General features: G+C 46.0%; 1 protein-coding gene and 1 long non-coding RNA gene across 2 annotated transcripts; one reads left to right on the top strand and one right to left on the bottom strand.

Annotated features, from left to right (window-relative positions):
• Positions 1-547: 547 nt before the first annotated feature.
• PSMG4 (proteasome assembly chaperone 4) lies at positions 548-19,389 on the bottom strand. The gene is made up of 4 exons (XM_029054034.2): positions 19,299-19,389; positions 12,995-13,382; positions 6,841-6,916; positions 548-741 (listed from the first exon to the last, which is right to left on the bottom strand). Exons 2-4 carry the CDS (start codon positions 13,352-13,354, stop codon positions 620-622), a joined length of 558 nt encoding a protein of 185 aa, XP_028909867.1. The 5' UTR covers positions 13,355-13,382; positions 19,299-19,389; the 3' UTR covers positions 548-619.
• On the top strand, positions 13,343-16,166 carry LOC120638119. The gene is made up of 2 exons (XR_005659604.1): positions 13,343-13,414; positions 15,374-16,166. It is a non-coding gene; the product is annotated as an uncharacterized LOC120638119 (long non-coding RNA).
• Positions 19,390-24,931: the final 5,542 nt, after the last annotated feature.

Below are 24,931 nucleotides of genomic sequence, written 5' to 3'. Positions count from 1 at the left end.
TCCAAAAGCTTACAGTCTAGAGGGATAAACTGAATAAACTAAAATAATCTGCGTAGCCTAACTTTACACAGTAGAAATGCTGTGTGTCAATGACAACAATTTCTGCCTAGCACTGGACATGCCCACTAGGTTATTCTCTTGAGTGAAATTTCATAGCTGGGTGGAGTTTCATCTTTAGAATTTTTTTCTTGATAACCCTATGGCACGATGGGAAGAACTACCCTCCACCTTGGAATCTTCCTAAATGATAGCCACGTTCCAGGCCGTGACTTTGGACATGGACTGTCAATTAGGGGCTGCACTCTGTCTCTTTCAGGTAGAGACAAAGCATTTACCTGAAAGGAGTAGGGGTTCAGACTTGGAGGGGCCCCAGGGGATCCAGAGTACAGGGTTGTAGAAAGCTTGATTTTTTCCTACTGCATGAAAACAAAGGCTAAATCAAAAAAAAATGCTGTCCTCCATCAACCAACTAAGGAGGGCGGGGCTGGTTCCTAAGACTATTCACCATACTAGCAAATCACAAGCAGTATTAACTCTGAAGAGCACCTTCATTGCAAAATCCACATGATTTATTTAAAAACACAAATATACACAAGTTGCAGTTCACCATATGCTACCACTAGAACTTTTCGGGGAAAGCCTCCATTTCTTCCTTGATCCTGTTTTCTATGAGTAATGCGAAGTTGCAGTCTGTATTTTGAAGATTGTAGCTGACAAACACCTGTTTTTTAGTCTTCCTGGCTACAAAGAGAAACAAATTCACACAAACGTAAGTGAAAGCCCTAATGATTGGTGCTGCAAAGAGTTACACAGGATCCCAAGAGGAGAATTCTTTGTAAATGAATGAAAGAAATATGAATGATGATGGGGTTGACTGAATCAAACTATAAAGTAAGATTCTAGCCCAGATTCCTGAGGCACAGCCAGGGTTTGGATTGCCTCACTCCACTCCTTGTCAGGATGTGCTGAGACCAATTCAGACCCATGGTGGCTCACTTGACCAGGGTCTAATAAGTCAAAGGCGACCCAGGAAATAAGGCAACTGCTTCTCCTTTCTAGGACTCCTTTGTAGGGGGGTTTTATAGGGGTCTGTAGCTATGTAGGAAACCTGTGCCTGGGGGTGGAGGGGAGTAGCTTCCCTGGATAGTTGACTCCCCAACAAATGCACTGGTCTTTGACATCACTTATCCAGACACAGAGGGCCAAATTTCACTCACTCCTGAGTCTGAGGAGATTCCCTTTAAGGGAAAGGATCTACTTACTGTCCCACAAACATCCCTGCGATTCCCAAGCCATTCCTCCAAGAAAAGGGGATGAGAACTATCCACTTCCCTTCTCCACCTGCTGTTAACCCAGATCACGACGATGGGGTTTTTTTTGTTTGTTTTGGGTTTTTTTTTTACTTCGCTGGGTAATTGTAACATCTCCAGCAAGTTGGTTAGGGACCAGGGGTCCTGGAATCACCTTCTTGACACCATTCCCCACCTCCTCTATTTCCACTTCTGGCTACCATCCTGGAAGGACCTCTCCATCTCATTAGGCAGCTTTCCTCTGCCAAGGTCCCTGCTGAGTGACCTTAGGCAAGTCACTTAATATCTCTGGACCTCCGTTATCTCATCTGTAAAATGGGGATGAAAACTGTGAGCAACATGTGCAACATGGATTGTGTTTAACCTGATGAGCTTGTATCTACCCCAGCACTTAGTAAAGAAGCTGCACATAATAAGCACGACCCAAATACTGCAAAAAAAATAAAAAAGTGATCAAGAAGCAAAGAAGGCCCTGCCCCCTTTGAAGGGTAAAAGGTCAACAAGCAGCCAATGGCAGTGGAAAGGAATACAACATTTTTTTCTTCCAAAAAGATGATAGTCATGAATTCACAATAGTAATACATCTTTGCCCTTATCTAGGTGAAAACTCCAAGCAATAAAATTCAGAAAAAGTTCATCATGAGAATTGACAATGGTATTTACTGAATGCTTACTGTGTGCAGAGCACTGTACTAAGTGCTTGGGAGAGTAAACAGAGTTAGTAGGCACATTCACTGCCCACAAGAGGCTTACAATCTAGAGTCTATTTTCTACATCTCTAAAAATCACCTACATCAGAGGAATTGAAGCTAGAATGCTACACTTCAAAAAAAGCACCCTGCTGAATTATAAAAAAGGACTACTGCCTTTGCAGATGAAAATCTGCTAAGTCAAGTGTAATTTAGGCAACTTATCAATTGGTCAATGGTATTTATTGAGCACTTATTGTGTGCAGAGCACAGTATTAAGCATTTGGCAAAGTACAAAAGAGCTGGTAGACACATTCCCTGCCCACAAGCAGTTTACAATCTAGAGGAGACAAACATTAAAATAAAATTTCAGAGAGGGAAAGCAGCAGAATATAAGGATATGTTCAAAAGTGCTGCGAGGTATATAAAGGGCTTAAGGGGTACAGATCCCAGGCTATAGGTGACATAGAGGGGAGGGTGGGTAGGGGAAGTGAGAGTTTAAATCAGGGAAGACCTCTGGGAGGAGATGTGATTTTAAGAGGACTCTAGAGGTGGGATGGGTGATCTGCTGGATATCGACCAATCAATTTACTGAGCACTTACTGTGTGCAGAGCACCATACTAAGCTCTTGGGAGAGTACACTATAAAGGACATGTTGGTAGACATGTTGCCTGCCCTTAAGGAGCTAAAGGATATGAACCAGGAAGGAGTTGAAGTCAGATGGAACACACGGACAAAGGGTTGGCGGCGAGATAGACTAGATGGAGGTTTAGTTAACGTACCCGCGGTATCTGGGGTTGGCACTGTTTTGTTAAAACAACCTTCCCTTCTCAAGGGTTTAACAACCAAAATACTTGATTTTTTGCCCCCTCTGGAGACAATTTCTCTTCCCCATGGTAGTTAGTTCCTGCTGTGTTACTATATTAAAGCTGTAAAACAAAAAGGGTTTCTTACTGTAGTCCTATTTCCATCCCCCACCAGGAAGCATCATCTACTTGAGGGCTGTACTTTCTCTTCCTTATAATGAAGCTTTCATTATATGCCCTTCTAATTTTTCAAGGTTTCACCTATAATTTATTTTGCAAAGAAGATTCATTCTGGTTTGTAAATCACAATTAGAATCATTACTTATAGTACAGCTCCATCAGCTGCTCATTTCCCCATATACCACCATGAGCCAGGAATAACTGGTTCAAATCATCCAAACTACAGAGGCAGAGGTTCTTTCGTATAATTAATATTCCCATCACCAAAAATACATGGATTTTGGTGGCCTCAGATTTTATTCATCTACCTGACCTTTTTGTTTGATTAGCTAAGCTAGCCATGAATTCAAGAACATGACACTTGGGCTCGCTGTCCTTGCACGAGCGCTCCTCTATAGCAAGGGGTTAACATTGGGACCAAATGTTATTTGGGACATTTGAGAAGCAGCGTGGCCCAATGGAAAGAGCACAGGCCTGGAAGTCAGAGGACCTGGGTTCTAATCCTGACTCTGCCTATCACATACATGGGCGGGTCCCATAGGTTAGCCCACATTTTTCTAGAGGGAGCGGGGCGACCCCACCCCCTAAGCACATTACCAGACACCCTCCAATCCTTCAGCATCAGGGTTAAACTACGTGGCCTTTCCCCAGCCAGCAGAGCCTAACCAGCCCAACTGGATAGGATGGGCAAGGCCAGAGAGAACAGTCACCTCCCTCTCTGGCCCTGGTGTGGGGGCATGTTCATGATGCCTTGCCTGACACTTTAGTGCCCTTTCACTCTTTTCACTGGCCATGTAACACAGACGGGCTAGAAATACTTGCCTCCTGCAGTCATGGCTAATGTGTGGCTATTTCACAGGAGAGTCAAAATAACATGTTGGGCTTTTGCTCTAATAGTCACTACAAAAGCAAATGCATTCTTTTTTTAAAAAAAAACTCTCATTACATTTTCATATGCATGTCCTTTAAGTAGAAAAATTATAAACTAGACAATTCATGCCTCAGGAAGGATATTCAGCTTTAATGGAAAAATCTAACAGAGTTTCCCACAAAACCAATTTTCTTTTCCTCAGGAGAGCCCTAAAAACGCTCACCACTATTCAAGAGCCCTGTTCAACTAAAGCATTATCATCTCTGGGACCAAGACTCTGGTACCCAGACTCTATCAGAGCTCAGGGAATATATGGTAAAGTCACAAGAAATGGAACTGACGTATGTATGCCGCCATGTTTACTTGGGCTAGCCCGAGACAAAAACTAAACAAAAAAAAAACCCTCACCAGTAAAACTTCTCCACTTAAAAAGAGGATAAAGCTTTGGCTGAATATATGAGAAATTTAAATTGTAGAATATAAGGCAGTTTTATTACTTTATATCCCCAATATATTATAAACTCTCATGGGTATCCCCCTCCTACCTTACCTCGCTGATTACCTACTTCAACCCAGTCAGCACACTTCAGTCCTCTAACACCCATTTATTCACTGTGTCTCAATCTTGCCTATCTCATCATCGACCCCTTACCTAAATCCTCCCTCTGGCCTGGAATTCCTTCCCTCTTCATGTCTGACAGACCACCACTCTCCCCACCTATAAAAGCCTTATTAAAAAATCACATCTCCTTCAAAAGGCCTACCCTAAGCCCTCATTTCTCCTACTTCCTCTCCTTTCTGCGCTGCCTAAGCAGTTGGATCTGTAACCTTGAGCACTTGCTATTTACCCCCCCCCTCAGCCCCAGAGCACTTACGTAAATATCTGTAATTTACTTATATGAATGTCTGTCTCTCCCTCTAGATGGTAAGCTCCTTGTGGACAGGCAACATGTCTACCAACTCTGCTGTACTGTACTTTCCCAAGCTCTCAATACACTGCTCTGCACACCGTAAGCGCTCAGTAAATACCACTGACTGATTGATGGGTGGGTTCATATACACCCAAGCCTTCTTCCATCAGTGTTACAGTATCCACTCAGAGAACTTTCACCTCACATATATGCCCCAGTACTGGTCAAGCTGCCATTTTCTTCCATCTTCAAGAGAAAAAACTTTCACTTGAACAACCTTTCTCTTCCACCCTTCTGAACCCTCCACCAACGCCTCCCTGCCAGCCCATGTGTCTATGTGTGTGTCCCTCTCTCTCCTTCATTCGTATTTATTAAGCGCTTATTGTGTGCAGAGCACTGTACTAAGCAATTGGAAAAGGCATAACAATAAGCGGTGACAAAACCTGCCCACAACCAGCTCACAGTCTAGAAGGGGGGAGACGGACATCAATACAAATAAAAATACAGATATATACGTAAGTGCTGTGGGGCTGGGAGGGGGGAAGAGCCAAGGGAGCAAGTCAGGGTGCCGCAGAAGGGAGTGGGAGATGAGGTAAAGGGGGGCTTAGTCTGGGAAGGCCTCAGAGGAGATGTGTCTTCAATAAGGCTTTGAAGGGGGATGGGGGCAAAGGGTAATTGTCCGTCGGATTTGGGGAGGGAGGGCGTTCCAGGCCAGCAGCACGATGGGGTCCAGAGGTCAGTGGCGAGACAGGCGAGAGTGAGACAGAGTGAGAAGGTTAGCGCTAGAGGAGTGGAGTGTGTGGGCTGTGTTGTAGAAGCAGCATGGCTCAGTGGAAAGAGCACGGGCTTTGGAGTCAGAGGTCATGGGTTCGAATCCCAGCTCGGCCACTTGTCAGCTGTGTGACTTTGGGCAAGTCACTTAACTTCTCGGTGCCTCAGTTACCTCATCTGTAAAATGGGGATTAAGACTGTGAGCCCCACGTGGGACAACCTGATTCCCGTGTCTACCCCAGCGCTTAGAACAGTGCTCGGCACATAGTAAGCGCTTAACAAATACCAACATTATTATTATTATTGTAGAAGGAGAGAAGCGAGGTGAGGCAGGAGGGGGCAAGTGACGGACTACTTTAAGGCTAATGGTGAGGAGTTTGATACGGAGGCAGAGAGGCAACCACTGGAGATTTTTGAGGAGGGGGGTGACATGTCTCTTTCTCCCTCCCCCCTTCACCCCTTCCTAATCTCACCCCCACCCCACCACCTCTGCTCTAAACTGTCATGAGAGCGACCGGGCAGGCATTGAATTTGTCCAGGAAAGGTTCTGACCTGGAAAGGGGTTAAGCAACTTCTGCTCCTAAATCTAGGAGAGAGAGAAGAGAGGAAAGCTCTTCTCACCATCTAAAACAATTTTTTTTAATGCTTATGTGCCAGGCACTGAATTAGGCGCTGAGGTGAAAAGGATAGTCAGGTTGGATGCAGCCTCTGACCCCATAGGACTCATAGCCTTAATTCCCATTTTACAGATGAGGTAACTGAGGCAAAGAGAAGTGACCTGCCCGAGGTCACAGTGCAGGCGGAGCCGGGATTAGAACCCAGGTCCTCTGATGCCCAAGCCCGTACTTTTTCCACTAGGCCATGCTGCTTCCTCACAAACATTCTAACCTACCCAAAGGATCATGAATTCTAAATGATCAGGGTTCACACATCTGCCAGATCCTCCACCCGCCTGTGGGCTGAGCACATCTTCCCAGAGGAAAGTGTTCCTACCTCAGAATCATTTATACCCTTCATACAACTTCAGTCTCTAGGCTGGCAAGCTCTCTGTGAGCAGGGTTCATCTCTACCAGCTCTGTTATAGTGTACACGCCCAAGCATTTCGTTCAGTGCCCTGCACTCATGAAGTGCTCAATGAATACCAACGGTTGACTGATTCAACCATGCCTTGGGCCTGCAAAGGTTAGGAAAGCTGAGGAGGCTGATGGACAGCACAAGCAATCAGTAGGACAGGGCTCACTTGAAAGTATATCAGACGCTAGCCAAGGCAAAGGGGGATAATCCCAGGAAAAGGTACCTACCTAACCGCTGAGCTATTGAATTTGAGGTTGTGTCAGAAGCATCTCCAAGGAGTGATGTAGTCACGGGAATGGAGTCCTGGAAAATAAAAAGGCACAGATTTGTGACTTCTTCTCAATCGATCACACTTAACACTTCTTGTGTGCAGAGCACTGTACCAAGCACTTGGGAGAATATAACAGAGTTGACAAGCATTTTCCCTGCCCACAAGTTTATATCTAGAGGAGGAGACAGACATTGGTATAAATAATTTATAGATATGTACCTAGGTGCCATGAGGCTGAGAGTGGGGAGACTACCAAATGCCCAAAGGGCACAGAGAGGTGAGAACGTTTGTGAGGAAGCAGTGTGGCCTAGTGGAAAGAGCATGGGCCTGAGAGTCAGGGACCTAGGTTCTAATTCCAGCTCCTCCTGCTGTGTGACCTTAGGCAAGTCACTTCTCTGAGTATGTTACCTCATTTGTAAAATGGGAATCAAGTGCAGAGATGACACAGAAAGGAGATGGAGCCAGGGAATAATAATAGTAATAATTAATAATAATAATGGTGGTATTTAAGTGTTTACTATGTACCAGACACTGTACTAATCGCTGGGTAATCGAGTTGGACGGTTCCTGTCCCGCATGGGGTTCACAGTCTTAATCTCCATTTTACAGATGAGGTAACTGAAGCACAGAAGTTAAGTGACTGCCACTTGTCTGTGTAACCTTGGGCAAGTCACTTAATTTCTCTGTGCCTCAGTCACCTCATCTGTAAAATGGGGATTAAGACAGTGAACCCCGTGTGGGACAAGGACTGTGTCCAACCTGATTAGCTTTCATCTAACCCAGCGCTTAGTACTGGCACGAAGCACTTAACAAATACTGTAAAAAAAAAAAAAAGTCTACCAACTCTGTTGTGTTCTCCCAAGTGCTTAGTACAGTGCTCTGCACAAATGAAGTACTCGAATACCACTGATTGACCGACACTTGCATGGAATTTCGGCAACTGTTCAGACCACTGCCTTTCTAGGACAAACTGCCAGGGCCGGGAAATTGGAAGACTTACTCTTTGCGACGGAAGACGGGGGTGGGAGCTGGAGCCCCTCAAGGAGAAGCTGTCTGAATCTATCACTAGCACAGTGTTAATCAGTAACAAGGCTGAAAGGGCACTGGTCTCTCTTCCCTCTACAGACCCACCTTCCTCCCTCCCTCTCTCCATTCCAAAGGCAGCTGGTGCTGAAGGGCAAACGCTTTACTCAGCAACCTTGACCCCATGCAGAGCACAGAAAGAAGGGTAATGACCATGGGCTTGCTGGCAAGCGCCCGGAGGGCACGTCAACCACCTCGATAGCCAACCGGTTGAAAAGTCTGAGACCTGTTATCTCACCATCTAAGCCCTGGAGGCTGGTGATAAACCACTTGTTCCACAGCAGCAGAGTCGCTACCTGGAGCTCCAATTCACCTTATGACTGGGTTGCTTTCCACCAGTTTCACAAGGACACTGGTGCACAACCGGGCTGGCGCTAAAATGGCAGTAAAAGGGAGCCACAAACTACGGGCATAAATTACACGGAGACGCAGGGGGGTGAACTAGGTGACCCCTGGAGGCTCCTTTCTCACCTCCATCTCGAGGGGTGACTTTTCAGGAGGGGTGGCCATGGTCTAGCAATGGACTGATGACTGGATTCTGAGCCCAGCAGGATGCAGGCTTCCATGGGGGGTTTGTCCGGTCACGCAAGCCTGTCTGGATTTGGCTCGCTGTGCTGTCAGAATACATCACTTCACCACTTGGGAAGACACAGGGTGTTAGCTAACGGTGGGTAACACGAGGCTGGCTTTCCCAAACAAGGAGTTTCTTAAGAACATTATAGGAGAACCGGAGATCTATCTCAAAAGTCCTTTTTGTGGGAGGGGAAGGTTAACAGTATTTAAGTTCTTGCTTTTTAAAAAATGGTATTTGTTAAGCATTTATTATGTGCTAGGCACTTTAATAAGTTAAGCACTTACAAGCTAATCAGGTTGGACATAGTCCCTGTTCCTCATAGGGCTCATTCATTCAATCATATTTGAGTGCTTACTGTGTGCACAACAGTGTACTAAGCACTTGGGATAGTACAGTACAAAAGAATAACCAGACACATTCCCTGCTCATGATAGGCTTACAGTCTAGAGGGGAAGGCAGACACTAATGTGAATAAAGTAATTTATAGTCAGTCACCAAATCCTGTTGCTTCTTTCTTCAAAACATCTCCAAAATCCACCCTCCCTCTTCATCCAAAACGTCTCCTCACTGGTCCAACAGCTTGTCCTATCCTCGCTCAACTACTGCAGCCCTTCCTGGCTCCAGTCCAAACTTCATTCTGCTGCCTGGATCTTCAGAAACATTATTTTGTACACATCTCTAATCAAAGATATTTATTGTGCTTAGTGGAAAGAGCACAGGCTTGTGAGTCAGAAGTCGTGGGTTCGAATCCCAGATCTGCCACTTGTCAGCTGTGTGACTTTGGGCAAGTCACCTAACTTTTCTGGGCCTCAGTTACCTCATCCTTAAAATGGGGACTAAGACTGTGAGCCCCACATGGGACAATTTGACAACCCTGTATCTACCCCAGCGCTTAGAACAGTGCTTGGCACAGGGTAAGTGCTTAACAAACACCATCATTATTATTAAAGTTACAGATATGCCTAACAGTGTTCTGGAGGTGGGATGAATATCAAGTGGTTAAAGGGTTCAAATCCAAAGGGTACCTACTGTCCCACTCCTCAAATTCTCCAATGGTTGCCATTCTTCTCTGCATTCATTCGTTCATATCTGAGCACTTACTGTGGACAAAGCACTGTAGTAAGTGCTTGGGAGAGCATAATAAGAGATATTCCTGCCCACAACGAGCTCGCAGTCTAGAGGGGGAAACAGACAGTAATATAAATAGATAAATAAACAGATATATACGTAATGGGAAGGAGGATGAATGAAGGAGCAAGTAGGAGCGGAACAGAAGGAAGTGGGAAGAAAGGAGAGGAGGGCTTAGTCAGGGAAGGCTTTTGAGAGGAGATGTGCCTTCAATAAGGTTTTGAAGGGAGGGAGAGCAATTAACTTTCTGATCTGAGGAGGGTGGGCGTTTCAGGCCAGAGGCAGGATGTGGGCAAGAGGTCGGCGGCGAGATAGACGAAATCGAGGTAAAGTGGGAAGGTTAGCATTAGAGGGACGAATTGTGCAGTCTGAGTTGTAGCAGAGTAGTGAGGTGAGTTAGGAGGGGGCAAGGTGGTTAAGTCCTATAAAGCCAATGGTGGGGAGTTTGGGCATCAAGCAGAAACTCCTGACCACTGGTTTTAAGACACACAATTAGCTCTGTGCTCCTTTCTTATCCCCACTCATCTCCCACTGCCACCCCGCTCACAATCTTCACTCTTCTCCAACTAACCTCTTTGTGCCGTATTCTCATCTCTCTCGTCACTGCTCTCTAGCTCACATCCTCTATCTTGCCTTTGGACATCAAGGTACCACAACCAACCCTGTCTACCAACCCTGTTTCACTGTACTCTCCCAACTGCTCAGTACAGTGCTCTGCACACCGTAAGTGCTCAATGAATACCTTTGATGATGGAATTCCCTCTCCCTTCCACTTCAAGTCCAAAAGACCAAAGTTTGCCCTATCTTTAAGGCCTTTCTGCAGATGGACATATCTTTAAATTATATATTATAAATTATATATTAAATTATATACTATAAATTATGTATATTCATTACTACCTCTCTGGACTACAAGCTCGTTATAGACGGGGAATGTGTCTACTAATTCTGTTGTATTGTAGCCTCCCAAGCGGTTAATAAAGTACTCTGCACATTACTGCACTCAATAAACACCACTGCTTGCTTGCTTTATCCCACCTCCTCCAGGAGACCTCTCCATGAAATTCACCTCCCTTGCTCCCCTGTCCCTCCCCTAATGTTGTTCTACTAATCTGCGGCTTCAGATCACCACCACAGTACGCTTCCTCCACTCCTGTGCTTGAGCTACACAGTGCTGCAGGTAGAAATCTAGGCGCCTAGCTGACTTCTTCCATATCTGCTTTAATTCTGCCCGCTCCTCCAGCCGATAATACTTCTTCATCCTTACTGACTCCAATACCCACTACCAGCTACTCCCTTCTCAAATCCCTTGTTCCCTCACCTTCCCCATCTCTTTCCCCTAATAACCTGGCCACATTCTTTATCAGTGGAATTGTGACCATCGGGCTTAATTTCCCTCCTCTCCAGCAACCCCCTCCTGCTGCCAATTCGACTGTAAGCCCGTCGATTAGACTGTAAGCCCGTCAAAGGGCAGGGACTGTCTCTATCTGTTACCGATTTGTACATTCCAAGCACTTAATACAGTGCTCTGAACATAGTAAGCGCTCAATAAATACTATTGAATGAATGAATGCCCCTCTTCTACCCTCCACTTTCCCAGCAGTATCTCAAGAGATCGCCTGCATCCTCTCAAAATCTACCCCCTCTATCTGACCCCATCCCTTCACACCTTACCAAAACATCTGTCCCCTCCTTTCTCCCCTCCCTGACCCGCAGCTTCAACTGTTCACTTTGGCTTCTTCCCCACTGCTTTCAAACATGCTCATGCTTCCCGTATCCTGAAAATCAAAACAAAACAAAAACACCTCTCGACCCCACGACTCCCTCCTACCACTCCTCTCCAAACTCCTTGAGTGAGTTGTCCACACCCACTTCCGCTCCTCCAATTCTCTCCTTGACGTCCTCCAATCTGGTTTCCACCGTCCTCAATGCACTGAAACTGCGCTCTCTAGAGTCACCTCTGACTTCTCAAATCCGACAGCCTCGATTCTAGCCTAAGTCCCAATCTCTCAACTGCCTTAAACATTGTGGACCTCCTCCTTGAATCATTAACCGACCTTGGCTTCACTGTTACTGTCCTCTCCTGGTTCTTCTCTCTGGCTCCTTCTCAGCCTCTTTCATGGGCCCCTCCCTTGTACTGGGCTAAGCGCTTGGGAGAGTACAATACAAAAACCAACGGATACATTTCCTGCCCACAACCAGCTCACAGTCTAGAGGCAACGAGCTCACCATCTCGGTCATCTTACCTGTAAAGTGGGGATTAAGACCGATGCCCTATGTGGGTCAGGGTCGGTATCCAACCCGATTACCCTGAATCTACCCCAGTGCTTATAGCACAATGCTCGGCACATAGGAAGCGCTTAGCAAATGCCACTATTATTAGTATTATCCTCATCTCTGTTGCGATAAAAAGCATGTATCACTTTCAGACTGGGAGAAGGTTTGCTATAAGGCATGGAATTAGCTACGTCTGGGCTCGGGCTCGGCCACGTTGGACTCTTAGCCCAGGGAAAAGGTGGCATTAGCCAGCAATCACCAAGACGCTCCACGGCCTAGACCACAGGTGTTCACACTAATGGCTAGTGCTGTTTCCTCCCCCCATGCCGCCGCGTGTTTTTCCCTGATCAGCCTCTCCCTCTCACAGCGTGCCTCACTTCAGCCCTACTCCTATCTGGCACTCCCACCCTCTCCAGACCTCCCCGATCACATTCCTCCCCTGCTGAAAACCTGCTCCTCCAGGAGGCCCTCTTCAACTCCTAGCGCACCAAGCCATATCGTCCCGTCACCCACTTATGTACAGTTTATATACATATACGATGCATTTTTCAGACTTGAGCTGTGATGCTTTTTCCTCCTCGTTCTACCATTATACACAAAGACATACGTATGTGGAGTGGGCGCCTCTCTCCCATTAGATTGCGACCTTTCCGAATGCCCGGGATCCACGCGTCTGCACACAAGAAGCGCTCCATAAGCAGGCGAAACGAAGGAGGAGCCCGCCTGGGATGGCTCCGGCCGCAGCCCCGGCCAAGGCGGGGTGAGGGGGCAGTGGACGGAGGGCTCCGGCACGGCAGCCTTAGAACTTGGAAGCCAGCGCTCAGGACGGGGCTGGGCACATAGTAAGCGCTTAACAAATAGCATCAGCATCATCACCCCCGCAGCCTGGCGCGGGGCCAACCGTCCTCAGGGGGTAGGGGAGGCTCCGGGGGTGAAGGGGGTTAGGGGACACCCCACCCAGCGCAACCTGCCCCTCCCCACCCCCACCCCGCTTCAAACTGCCCCACGGGGCCGGCGGCTGCGGGGCGGCGCCGGCGGGCGCACTCACATAGCGGCTGCACATGGCCACGGCGAGGTTGCGCAGGCTGGGCGCCGCTCCCACCCACAAGAAGAGCGAGTCGGTCAGCTGCATGACATGAAAGTGGATGAGCTGCTCCCAGAGCCTGGCGCTGAAGTTATGCAGCGAGATGCGGCCGCCCGGCCCGGGCCCCGGTTGCTCCTCCATGGCGGCCGGGACCGGGGACTGTCCTCCGCCCTCTCTTCCGCGCAGGCGCCGGCGCCAGGCCAGAGCAAACGATGCCCGAGAGTCACTGCCCGCACTTCGCTTTCGTTTTCCTCCGGGGAGCGGCCGGGGCCGGGGCCGGGGCCGGGGCCGGGGCCGGGAGCAGGAGCAGGCTCGGCCGCTCATTCCTTCGATCGTCTTGATGGAGCGCTCACTAAAATCAAAATAGATAAATGGTGGTATTCGGTAAGCGCTGGGGGATACGAGGTGATCGGGTTGTACTATGTGCAGAGCCCGGTGCCGAGCGCTCGGCGGAGGACGACAGAACAATAAACAGATACGGGTCCTGCCCACAACGAGCTTACAGTCTACAGGGAGTTTATTTAAATGGCTAGCTTCCCCTCCCAAGCCTTTTGTGGGCAAGGATCGCGTCGAAGAAGAAGAAGAAGAATGGCGGTGTAAGCCCACAAGAAATACACTGAATGAATGATCGTATCAACAGATGAGCTCCCCAAGAGAATAAGGTGCAGGGCGAGAAGAGTAGAGGACCCAGAGAGAAGTCTTAGGGGACGCTAAAGCCTAAGGGAGGACAAGCCAGCAGAAGAAATGGAGTGGAACTCCTCACCATTGGTTTCAAAGCAATCACCTTGTCCCCTCCAACCTCACCTCGCTATCCTCCTACTGGAACCCAGCCCGCACACTTAGCTCCTCTAATGTTAATCTTCTCAGTGTCCCTCAATCTCGTCTATCTCGCCGCCGACCCCTCGCCCACATACTGCCTCTGACCTGGAACGCCCTCCCTCCTCCAATCCGACAGGCAAGTACTCTCCCCTCTTTCAAAGCCTCACTGAAGGCACATCTCCTCCAAGAGGCCTTCCCTGACTTAAGCCCTCCTTTTCTAATAATAATAATGTTGGTATTTGCTAAGCGCTTACTATGTGCAGAGCACTGTTCTAAGCGCTGGGGTAAATACAGGGTAATCAGGTTGTCCCACGTGAGGCTCACAATCTTCATCCCCATTTTACAGATGAGGGAACTGAGGCACAGAGAAGTTAAGTGACTTGCTCACAGTCACACAGCTGACAAGTGGCAGAGCCGGGATTCAAACTCATGACCTCTGACTCCCAAGCCCGGGCTCTTTTCCACTGAGCCACGCTGCATCACCCTGACTTGTTCCTTTTATTCATCCCCCCAGCCCCAGCCCCACAGCACTTATGTATAAATCTGTAACTTATTTATTTATATAAATGTCTGTTTCCCCCTCTACACTGTAAACTCATTGTGGTCAGGGAACCTGTCTGCTTATTGTTCTGTTGCACTCTCTCAAGTTCTTAGTTCAGTGCTCTGTATGCAGTAAGCATTCAGTAAATACAATTGAATGAATGAGTGGATACTGTTATTATTAGTGATAATAGTAGTCATAAAAATAAAACATCTTTAAAAACCTACTGACACATCATGGCCATTTCTAAGATAATTTTACTCTAAAACACTTGTGAGAATTTGGCTCGTTGATTTTGCAGTGCCTGGGCATATCGGTATTCAACTCATATATTAGCAATGAGTTCAAAGGCGGGAAATTCATTTCCATCCTCTTTATCATGCAGTCAACAGCCATTTCCTGAGCACCAACTCTGAACACAATGCTTTTGTGCACCCAGTATGGACTTAATAAGGTACCATTGGGTCGAATGATGGATTCCTTGCTGGCAAACTGTAGCAGTAACGCAAAGTTCACTGCCAGCCGGTTTGGGTGCTTTTTACAGTATCCAAAGCAAGAGAAAGAAACTTGAAATACTCCCCCAATCCACTGGGTGGCACATGGAAAAGGCTTTTAGAACAAATGCTACATAAGAGCCTGAACATGAAACACTTCTTAAAAATTATTTTAAATATTTGTTAAGCACTCATACTTTGTGACAGGCGCTGTACCAAGCGTTGGGATAGATACAGGACAACCGGGTTGGATCCATCTCATATCCCACTTGAGGCTCACAGTCTTAATCCCCATTTTCCAGATGAGGTAACTGAGGCCCAGAGAAGTGAAATGACTTGTCCAAGGTCACACAGCAGACAACCCGCAGAGCTGGGATTAGAACCCAGATCCTCTGCCTCCCAGACCCCTGTTCTTTCCACCAGGTCACCCACTGCTTCTCAAAGACAAGTGACTGAGCCTCAGAATTTTTCTTTCTTTTTCTTTTCCAGCATCTCAAGAGATGGAATTTGCCACCTGGCCTAAATTTGCAGAAGCATCAGCTCATATGCAAGAAGAGTGAAGCCTGCCATCTCTCCATAAAGGGTAGATGGAGGAGGAAGAGAGGAAAGGGGTTGAGGGGACAAAATAGGGAGAAAGGGAGGAGAAAAGGAAACAAACTACAAACTACTTTAGATGATTTTCCCAGAATGAGGAGGCAGACTAGAGAGATGATATTTCTGGGTTTGGAATGGAACTTAATCCAGTGTGAGTCCCATCCTAGATCTAGAATAACAGGATTTGAGATGACCGATAAGAAAACCTTAGAACTGTTTTCAACTTTCACATCCCCATTGCCCAGGAAAATGCTGTTGCACAAGGCAGCAACATGAGTCATTAATTTATAATGAAATTCTACATCCCAGATTCAATTTAAAGATAGACTTCAGCCTTCTCTCCCTGCGATTTGTTTTGTCCCACCTATTCTCTGTTAAAACCTTTTTACCATATATGAAAACATATTAAAACCATTCTTTTAATACTTGCAAACTATTTCCTATTTTGAGGATCTATGTACAAACCACTGGGGGTGAAAAATTTTTCTTGGAAAAATCCTGAATTCCTGACATCATCTCTGTTAGAGCCCAAGGCAATATACAGTAGTAACCTCCACTTCATTTACCTTGTGTGCCTGGGTTAGGTTAAATTAGAATTTTAAGATTAACATCTGTGTTCTTTAACAGAGGGTATTCTCAAAGACAAAAGTAAATACTTCAGCTTTTGAATAAAATGTTATAACCTCGTGCAGTTTTTCCCACTAAGGAAATATTCCTAAAGACCTTTTGATCCATCCTCCAACAGAAAACAGAAACAGGTGGTAAGAAGTGCTTTCTGATTTTTAACAACTCTCAAGATTCCAAGTCAAGGGCACAATACCTGAAAGACGCTGGCTGACAAAGCCCATTTGAAAACCAGGTGCTATGGATGGAAATCAATTTCTCTTTTTTCTTACTTGTCAAGACCTGCATCCATTGTTCAGCTTTTCCCACACTGGTGGTACTGAAGACATAAGAGAGAATTTCCTAATAGCTAGGGTTGTAAAACATGGGACTGAATTAAAAAAGAGAGTTTTCTGAAGGTCTTTAAAAATAATCAAGCATCTTCCTCCTGAGATGGTTGAAGCCCTTTCCAGCCTCAAGATTCTCTAATGCTATGCAAAACCCAATTATTCTGTGAGTCTATGTAGTCAATCGTATTTACTGAGCACTTACATGTGCAGAGTATTGTACTAAACCCTTGGGAGAGTCCAATATAATAATATAACAGAAACATTCCCTGCCCACAATGAGCTTACAGACTAGAGGGGGAGACAGACATTAATTTAAATAAATAAAATTACAGATATGTACATAAATGCTGTGGGGCTGGGAGGGGGAATTAATATAGGGAGCAAGTCAGGGCATTGCAGAAGGCAGTGGGAGAAGAGGAAAGGGGGTCTTAGTCAGGGAAAGTCTCTTGGAGGAGATGTGCCTTCAGTAAGACTTTGAAGGTGGAGAGAGTAATTGTCTGTGGGATATGAAGAGGGAGGGCATTCCAGGCCTAAGGCAGGACGTGAGGGAGAGGTCAGCAATGAGTTAGCGGAGATTGTTGTATCGTACTCTCCCGAGTGCCTAGTGCTCTGCACAGAGTAAGCACTCCATAAATATCATTGATTGAGTTTGAGGTCAAAGGGGAATATTGCCCCTGGAATTTTGGGTAGGTGACCATAGATAAGTCTAGTTTAAAAAGGATTGAAATAGGAAGGGAAAGGAAGCTCACTTTTATTAGACCTCATTTTTCTATGGTATTTGTTAGTGCTTCCTATGCATCAAGCACTAAGGTAGATACCAGTTAATCAGATTGATTACAGTCCCTGTCCCACATGGGGCTCACAGACTAAGTAGGAGGAAGAAGAGGTATTTAATCCCCATTTTGCAGGTGAGGAAACTGAGACCCAGAGAAGATAAGCAACTTGCCCAAGGTCACACATCAGACAAGTGGCAGAACCTGCATTAGAACTCAAGTCCTCTGGTTCCACTAGGCCAAGCTGCTTTCTTTCCATCTAATTCTTCCTTTGCTCTTACCACCTGCCTTTCAACCTCACCTTTTAGAAGTGTTGTCATTCTCCCCTTGTCTAGGCTTTTTCTTACTCCTTTTTACCTTGAGGAGCAGCATGGCCTAGTTGAACGTGCACATCGAATGAGCCTGGAAGTCAGATGATCAGGGTTCAAATCTCAGTTTTGCCACTTGCCTATGTGACCTCAGGCAAGTCACTTACCTTCTCTGTACCCCAGTTTCCTCTTCTGTTAAATAGGGGTTTGACACCTGTTCTTCCTCTCCCATTTACCATGTGTCCCATGAGGTACAGAGACTGTGTCTGATCTGATTATCTTGTATCTACCCCAATGCTTGGCACATAGTAAATGCTTAACAGATACCGCAATTAATATAATGACCCAGCCACCTTCTTCTTAGACCATTTGCCTTCTTGATTTTCCTCCATCCTCATTTCCCTGACCGAGGGTGGGGAAGGTCCCTTTCTCCCTTCTCTGTGTATAAAGAACTCATAGGAAATTCTCTAAGCATGATGGGACCTGCCAAAATAGAGGGTGCAGAAACAGGACTAGGATATAAGATCTCGATGCCCTAGGAAGAACCTTGTTTAAAGAACTGCTCAGTTTTTAAATTAGCATTCCAAGACAGCTGGTCCTTAACCTCCTTCCCCTTCATTTCAATAACATGTACAAGCAAGAAGTCTTTTGCAGCTGACACACTGTGTTCTTCAGTACACAAATGGAAAGAATTCTGGTTCCGACAGGCCATTCTGAGTGAAGCAGAAAGAAAGAAGACCATTCTAATCAGTCTGCTCCAGGATGTTAGGAGCTAAATGTGGATGGAAACACATATTCCGACGTCGTTGTCAGCTATGAGATGATCTAGGATTAGGTTTTCCTAGAACTGATAATATCCATTTTTTTTACCCCCATGTCATTAATGTTTATCTCATCCCACCACTCTTCCACACTCTGTCTATAGTGGTGCTGTTTCACCAGCTCATCATCCTAAACAGGTGTAACTGTGTGCATGCCAAAACTTGGTTGTGCTCCTTAAAAAATGGGGTGGCTGCTTGGGGGTGTGTTTTTCCATACAAATTAGGCTCTGTTCCAGAGCCTCTATAAAAGTAATGTGAGATGCATTCACCTGCTAAATAAAATGATAAATGTCACAAATTCTTGTTTAGCCTGCATTAAAGTGATTAGAAGAGCAACTTCACAATAATGAATAAATGAGTTGGAAGGTGATTAAGATGATTAAGTCTTTGCAAGAGACCACAGAATTAGAAGGTTGGGCAGAAGACTGTGATAGTGATTTTTCAATGTTAATGAAGAAGTTAGATTAAATAGCAGGCTTCTTCTCTGCTTCTTAAAACGTGTTATAGCTGGCTAATTCCTTGAAAGGCAGTATGGCCTAGCAGAAAGAACATGGGCCTGGGCATCAAGAAACTTGGGTTCTAATCCCTGCTCTGCCACTTCCCTGCTGTGGGTTCTTGGGCAAGTCATTTAACTTCTCTGGGCCTCGGTGTCCCCATTTGTAAAATGGGGACTTAATATCTGTTCTCCCTCCTAACTAGACTTTGAGCCTCATAAGTGACAGGGACTGTGTCTTACTTGATTATCCTGAATCTATCCCAAAACCTAGTACAGTGCTTGGCAATAGTAAGTGCTTAACAGATACTGCAATTATCATTATTTACAGCTGAAGATATTTGAGGCAAGAACTTCCTTGCCTTTTTCCCCACACCTCTTGCAAAGGTCAATCCCACACTCAGCTCTAAGCCCCAGTCAAGCAATAGCCCATACTGCAAAGAACAAAACCAGTCCAGGTACCTAAAACTACCTTAAATATTCATATTTATGTCTCCTCTGGGGCCGGAAAGGTCTCTGAGGCAAAATGATCCAGTAGGCATTATGAGATCCTCTGAAAACAGGTCAAAAAAAGAAAGTCGCTGAAGAGCAGCAACTTTGTGCTCCTTTGTTAAATCCTAAAGGCATAGCCCAAGTTTACTGGAAAGCCTTTTGATGTTTTATTGGAACTCCCAGCTGGCTAAGTTCACCTGTGACATCATGGGGCGGGATTCCGCCCGAGGGGCGATGGCAGAGGGTGAGTAGAACAAAGCAGATCTAGTGGAACTAGTTGAGACAGACCATTCAGTTCTCAGGGAGAGACCTAAAGGTGGAAAGAAACTCCTGTAAGTTTGCTAGGGAAGTGGGGCCGGGGGAAATATCTGGGTCTTTTTGTCTGAGCGTAGCAATACACGAACCTTTACAAAGTTTCAGGGATGAGGCTGGAACCTTCTCTTCCCAGCCTGTTACCCTCCTTGCAGGGCCACGTGACCTGGCCCAGCTTGCTTACTTTACGGAACCCAATTCACTGAAACTTGAAATACATCAATAGGCCCCTTCTTCTGGAAGGTAGCCAGGGCTGAGGCTGGATGAAAAGACATCCCAGGCAAGCACTGTACTAAAAGTACTGGATAGAAACAAGCTAATCAGGTTGAGCACAGTCCCTGTCCCACATGGGTGTCTCAGTCTTAATTCCCACTTTACAGATAGGGTAACTGAGGACAGAGAAGTTCAGTGACTCTTCCAAGGTCCCACAGCAGACAAGTGGCAGGGTCTGGATTAGAACCCAGGTCCTTCTGATTCCTAGGCCTGTGCTCTATACAGTAGGCCATGCTGTTGTTGTTAGAATGCTGGGAGGAAATTAGGGGATGCCAACATGAGCTTGTTTGGAAGCCGCATAACCCTCTGAGAAGAAACAGTTATTTGCACTTCACCCAGCCTCCTACCCAGTGAGAACTACCATGCGAGCTTTCCTTTACATGGAGATATGCAAGAACGCAACCCCTGCATTATAGAACAGGGTGCATTTGGGAGTTAAATTAAAGCTTTCAGGTGCCTACCGTTTCAGAGCCCATTAATTGACCCTGGGAGGATTTCAAACAGATGATCTGTTTAGGGTGACTACGGACAGCCCTTGGAACACTTAAAATTACACTGTTTTATAGTCAGAAAAGGTCCATCACTTCTTTTTAACTTTGGGTTTGATACTCAAGGGTTACCTGTGCCCTGAAATAGTCAACTGCCCTCCAGATTGCTCCTGCATATAAACTGGGGACTCAACAAATAGTCATTGGGAATGTCAGTTATGGTAATGATCGGTTCCACCTTCACATTATCGCTAAAATCCGCCCTTTCATCTCCAGCCAAACTGCTACCACAGTAACAAAATCTCTTATCCTTTCCCTCCTTGATTACTGTGTCAGCCTCCTTGCTGCCTTCCCAGCCTCCTGTCTCTTCCCCACGCCAGTCAATGCTTCAGTCTGCTGCCTGGATCATTTTTCTACAGAAAAGTTCAGGTCATGTTTCCCCACTCCCCAAGAAACTCCAGTGGTTGCCCATCCACTTCTACATCAAACAGCAACGCATCGCCATTGGCTTTAAAACACTCAATCATCTTGCCCTCTCCTACCTCACCTCACTCTTCTCCTACTACAACCCAGCCCATGCACATCACTCCTCTAATGCCAACCTCTCACTGTACCTTGATCTCATCTATCTCGCCACCAACGCCTCACCCATGTCCTGCCTCTAGCCTGGAAAACCCTCCCTCCTCAAATCTGACGATTACTCTCCCTCACTTCAAAGCCTTACTGAAAGCAAATCATCTCCAAGAGGCCTTCCTAGACCTCTAAGCGCTCCCTTCCTCTTCTCCCACTCCCTTCCGTGTCACCTTGACTTTCTCATTCATCCCCCCCTCCCAGCCCCACAGCACTTATGTACATATCTGTGATTTCTTTGTTTATATTAATGTCTGTCTCCCCATCTAGGTTGTAAGCTTAAAACTTAACCCTACTTAAAACTCACCTCCTCCAAGAGGCCTTCCCAGACTGAGCTCCCCTTCTCCCTCTACTCCACCATCCCCCCTTCACCTCTCCGCAGCTAAACCCTCTTTTCCTCCCATTTCCCTCTGCTCCTCCCCCCTCCCTTCCCATCCCCTCAGCACTGTACTCGTCTGCTCAACTGTATATATTTTCATTACCCTATTTATTTTGTTAATGAAATGTACATCGCCTTGATTCTATTTAGTTGCCATTGTTTTTACGAGATGTTCTTCCCCTTGACTCTATTTATTGCCATTGTTCTCGTCTGCCCATCTCCCCCGATTAGACCATAAGCCCGTCAAAGGGCAGGGACTGTCTCTATCTGTTGCCGACTTGTTCATTCCAAGCGCTTAGTACAGTGCTCTGCACATAGTAAGCGCTCAATAAATACTATTGAATGAATGAAAGCTTAGTTTGGAGAGGGAATGTGTCCACCAACTCTGTTGTATTGTACTCTCCCAGGTTCTTAATACAGTGCTCTGCACACCGTAAGCCCTCAATAAATACAGTTGAATGATTGAATGAATGAATGAATTCTTAGTAGTTTCTGGTGCAGGTGACTTGCTCCCAATTGCCCCGAAAGCTCCCAGGGATAGTCCAAAGAAGGGCCAGTTTGTCGACAGGGATGATGTCAGCGGCAGCAGCGTGGTCTACTGCCAGCCTGGAAAAGCGGAGAAGAGGTTACTCACCTTTCCTCTGTTCCTTCTCTTCCTCTCTCCATTACTTGCAGTTGTCACAGTTGTCAAGCTTATGGGGTCACCTATGCCTACCTCACCTCTCTATTCTCCTACTACAACCCAGCCCACACACCTCACTCCTCTAATGCCAACCTCTCACTGTACCTTGATCTCATCTATCTCACCACCGAGAACCAAGAACCAAGGGCGACTTAGCACATTTAGGTGGCGAGCAGATTCCTGCTATCCTCCTTAAAGCAGGATTTCTGGTGACCTTGGGGATGTTACATGTCATTCCTGCACTGAGGGAAAGTGGTAAGACATTGTTTCCCAATCTTTCTCTATTGGAAGGACCTGGGCCCTAGGTTTAAGAATAATAATTATATTTGTTAAGTGTTTACTATGTGCCAAGCACTGTTCTAAGCATTGGGGTAGATACTAGGTAATCAGGTTGTCCCACGTGGGACTCACAGTCTTAATCCCCATTTTACAGATGAGGTAACAAGCACAGACAAATTAAGTGGCTTGCCCAAAGTCACACAGCAGACAAATGGCGGAGACAGGATTAGAACCCATGTCCTCTGACTCCCAAGCCTGTGCTCTTGCCACTAAACCATGCTGCTCAGTCTCCTCTCCACAGGAAATAGCACTGGGCTTTTTTCCCCAAAATATGCCAAGCCTCAGGCCTCTTTTATAGTTCTACAATTCTTTGGTTATAATAAAATAATGTGCAAAAATCTAGGCCAAAGAGAAAAAAATTGTAACACCTACTCAGGGGGAGATTTTTTTCCTGGCAGTACAGATAGAATTGCTGCATTTCTTCCATATACATATATATATATATATTTTTTTTCAAAATACTAGGTAGGAGTCCCTTCTTTTCCCCTCTCTCTCGCTGTTCCTGAAACTTATCAGCCCAGAATAAATGCAGACATTTAATTATGAACCTTCCCTCATTAGTTCTCCTCCCTGGGCTGGGCCCAACAGCTGAGATGTGAATGATCAGTTGTTCTGGACATTCATTCAGGAAAGCTTTTCATTTCTCAGCACTGGTGCCCGCCCATTGCCTGTTGTTTCACCCTGAGCTCTCCGAGCTTGGAGGGTCAGTGTCTGCCTCACTAACTTCAAGGCCCAGTCCCTGTGCTTATTGGGAAAGACTGGATCAATCAGTGAGATGTATTGTGTACTTAGTTTCTGGGTGCAAAATAATGTACTCTGCACTTGGGAGAGTACACTGCTGTGTGACCTTGGGCAAGTCATTTAACTTCTCTGTGCCTCAGTTACCTCCTCTGTAAATTGGGGATTAAAACTGTGAACCCTGTGGGAGGCAGGGATCGTGTCTAACCTTATATCTACCCCAATGCTTCGTACAGTGCCTGACACATAATAAGTGCTTAATAAATACCATTAAAAAAATTCAAACAGATGGAAATAAGAACTCATCCTCCCTTTTAACAAGTCTCTCTACCGTATTTATTGAACACTTACAGCGGGCACAGCACTATACTAAGTGCTTGGGAGAGTACAATATAACAGAGTTGGTAAACATGTTCCCTGCCCACAAGGAGTTGTTTTTTAATGGTATTTGTTAAATAATCACTTACTACGTGTCAGGCACTGTACTAAGTGTTGGGCTAGATACAAGATAATCAGGTTGGACACAATCCATGTCCCACTTGGGGCTCATAATCCCCATTTTACAGATGAGGTAACTGAGGCAGAGAAGTTAAGTGAATTGCCCAAGGTCACGCAACAGAGAAGCAGCATGGCTCAGTGGAAAGAGCACGGGCTTTGGAATCAGAAGGCATGGGTCTGAATCCTGGCTCTGCCACTTGTCAGCTGTGTGACTGTGGGCAAGTCACTTAACTTCTCTGTGCCTCAGTTAACTCATCTGAAAAATGGGGATTAAGACTGTGAGCCCCACGTGGGACAATCTGATTCCCCTGTGTCTACCCCAGTGCTTAGAACAATGCTCTGCACATAGTAAGCATTTAACAAATACCAACATTATTATTAAAATGATGCAGCTGGAATTAGAACACTGGTCCTTCTGACTCCCAGGCCAGTGCTTTATCCACTAGGCCATGTTATTTCTCAGAGCACAGGTCTGGGACTCTGGAGACCTGTGTCCTAAGCCCAGCTCTGCCATTTGCCTGCTGCACTTATCTTCTCTGGGCCTCCGTTTCCTCATCTATTCTTTCCCTTTAGTCTGTGAGTTCCATGTGAGACAGGGACTCTTTCCAATCTCATAACCTTGTCTCTACTCCGGGGCTTCGTACATTTCTTGGTACACAGTATAAGTACTTAACAAATACCCCTCTTATAATTAATTTATTTTAGTCACTAAAAAAGTCACACATATTAAGAACATCTTTCTCCACCTCCTAGTGTGGGTCTATTAGAAAATGGTTAATGCCAGTTTCGGGCTGCACAGAACAGCCTAGTGTGAACATTTGTTCATTCACCTCTTTGATAAATACGGCTCCAAGCTTTGTGTGATTTCACAGCTGTGCCAGCAGCCCCCTTCAGCAGCATCCTCCACAGACTTGCAGGGCAGGTGGAAGAGGGGAGGGGATTTGAGGAAACAGGAGAACCATGACATTCCTCATATTAATTAGCACTGCCCAGTGGGAATGGTTTTCAAGTGAGTTTCGCATATGCTGATGTCTGTTGAAATTTTGCTCGTCTTTCTTAAAAAAAAGTAATTTGTAAAGGACAACCATTGTGGAATCTCGGCATCCTTCAAGGTGAAATGGCCTGACTCCACCTCTCTCTTCAGGGAGTGCAAGTGATAGCTCTGGTGCCTCTCTCAGCATCCTCTTAGAGCCATTTTCTGAGCAGCTTAACCTCTCAGCAGCAGAGCAGAATTAAGAGAGAAGGGGGGGGCAGCTGTTTTAAGCATGTTAAAT

The sequence above is a fragment of the Ornithorhynchus anatinus genome, chromosome X3 (assembly GCF_004115215.2).
Source record: "Ornithorhynchus anatinus isolate Pmale09 chromosome X3, mOrnAna1.pri.v4, whole genome shotgun sequence".
NCBI classification, from domain to species: Eukaryota; Metazoa; Chordata; class Mammalia; order Monotremata; family Ornithorhynchidae; genus Ornithorhynchus; species Ornithorhynchus anatinus.
Note: the sequence above shows the minus strand (reverse complement) of the source record. Positions and strands in the feature narration are given on the sequence as shown.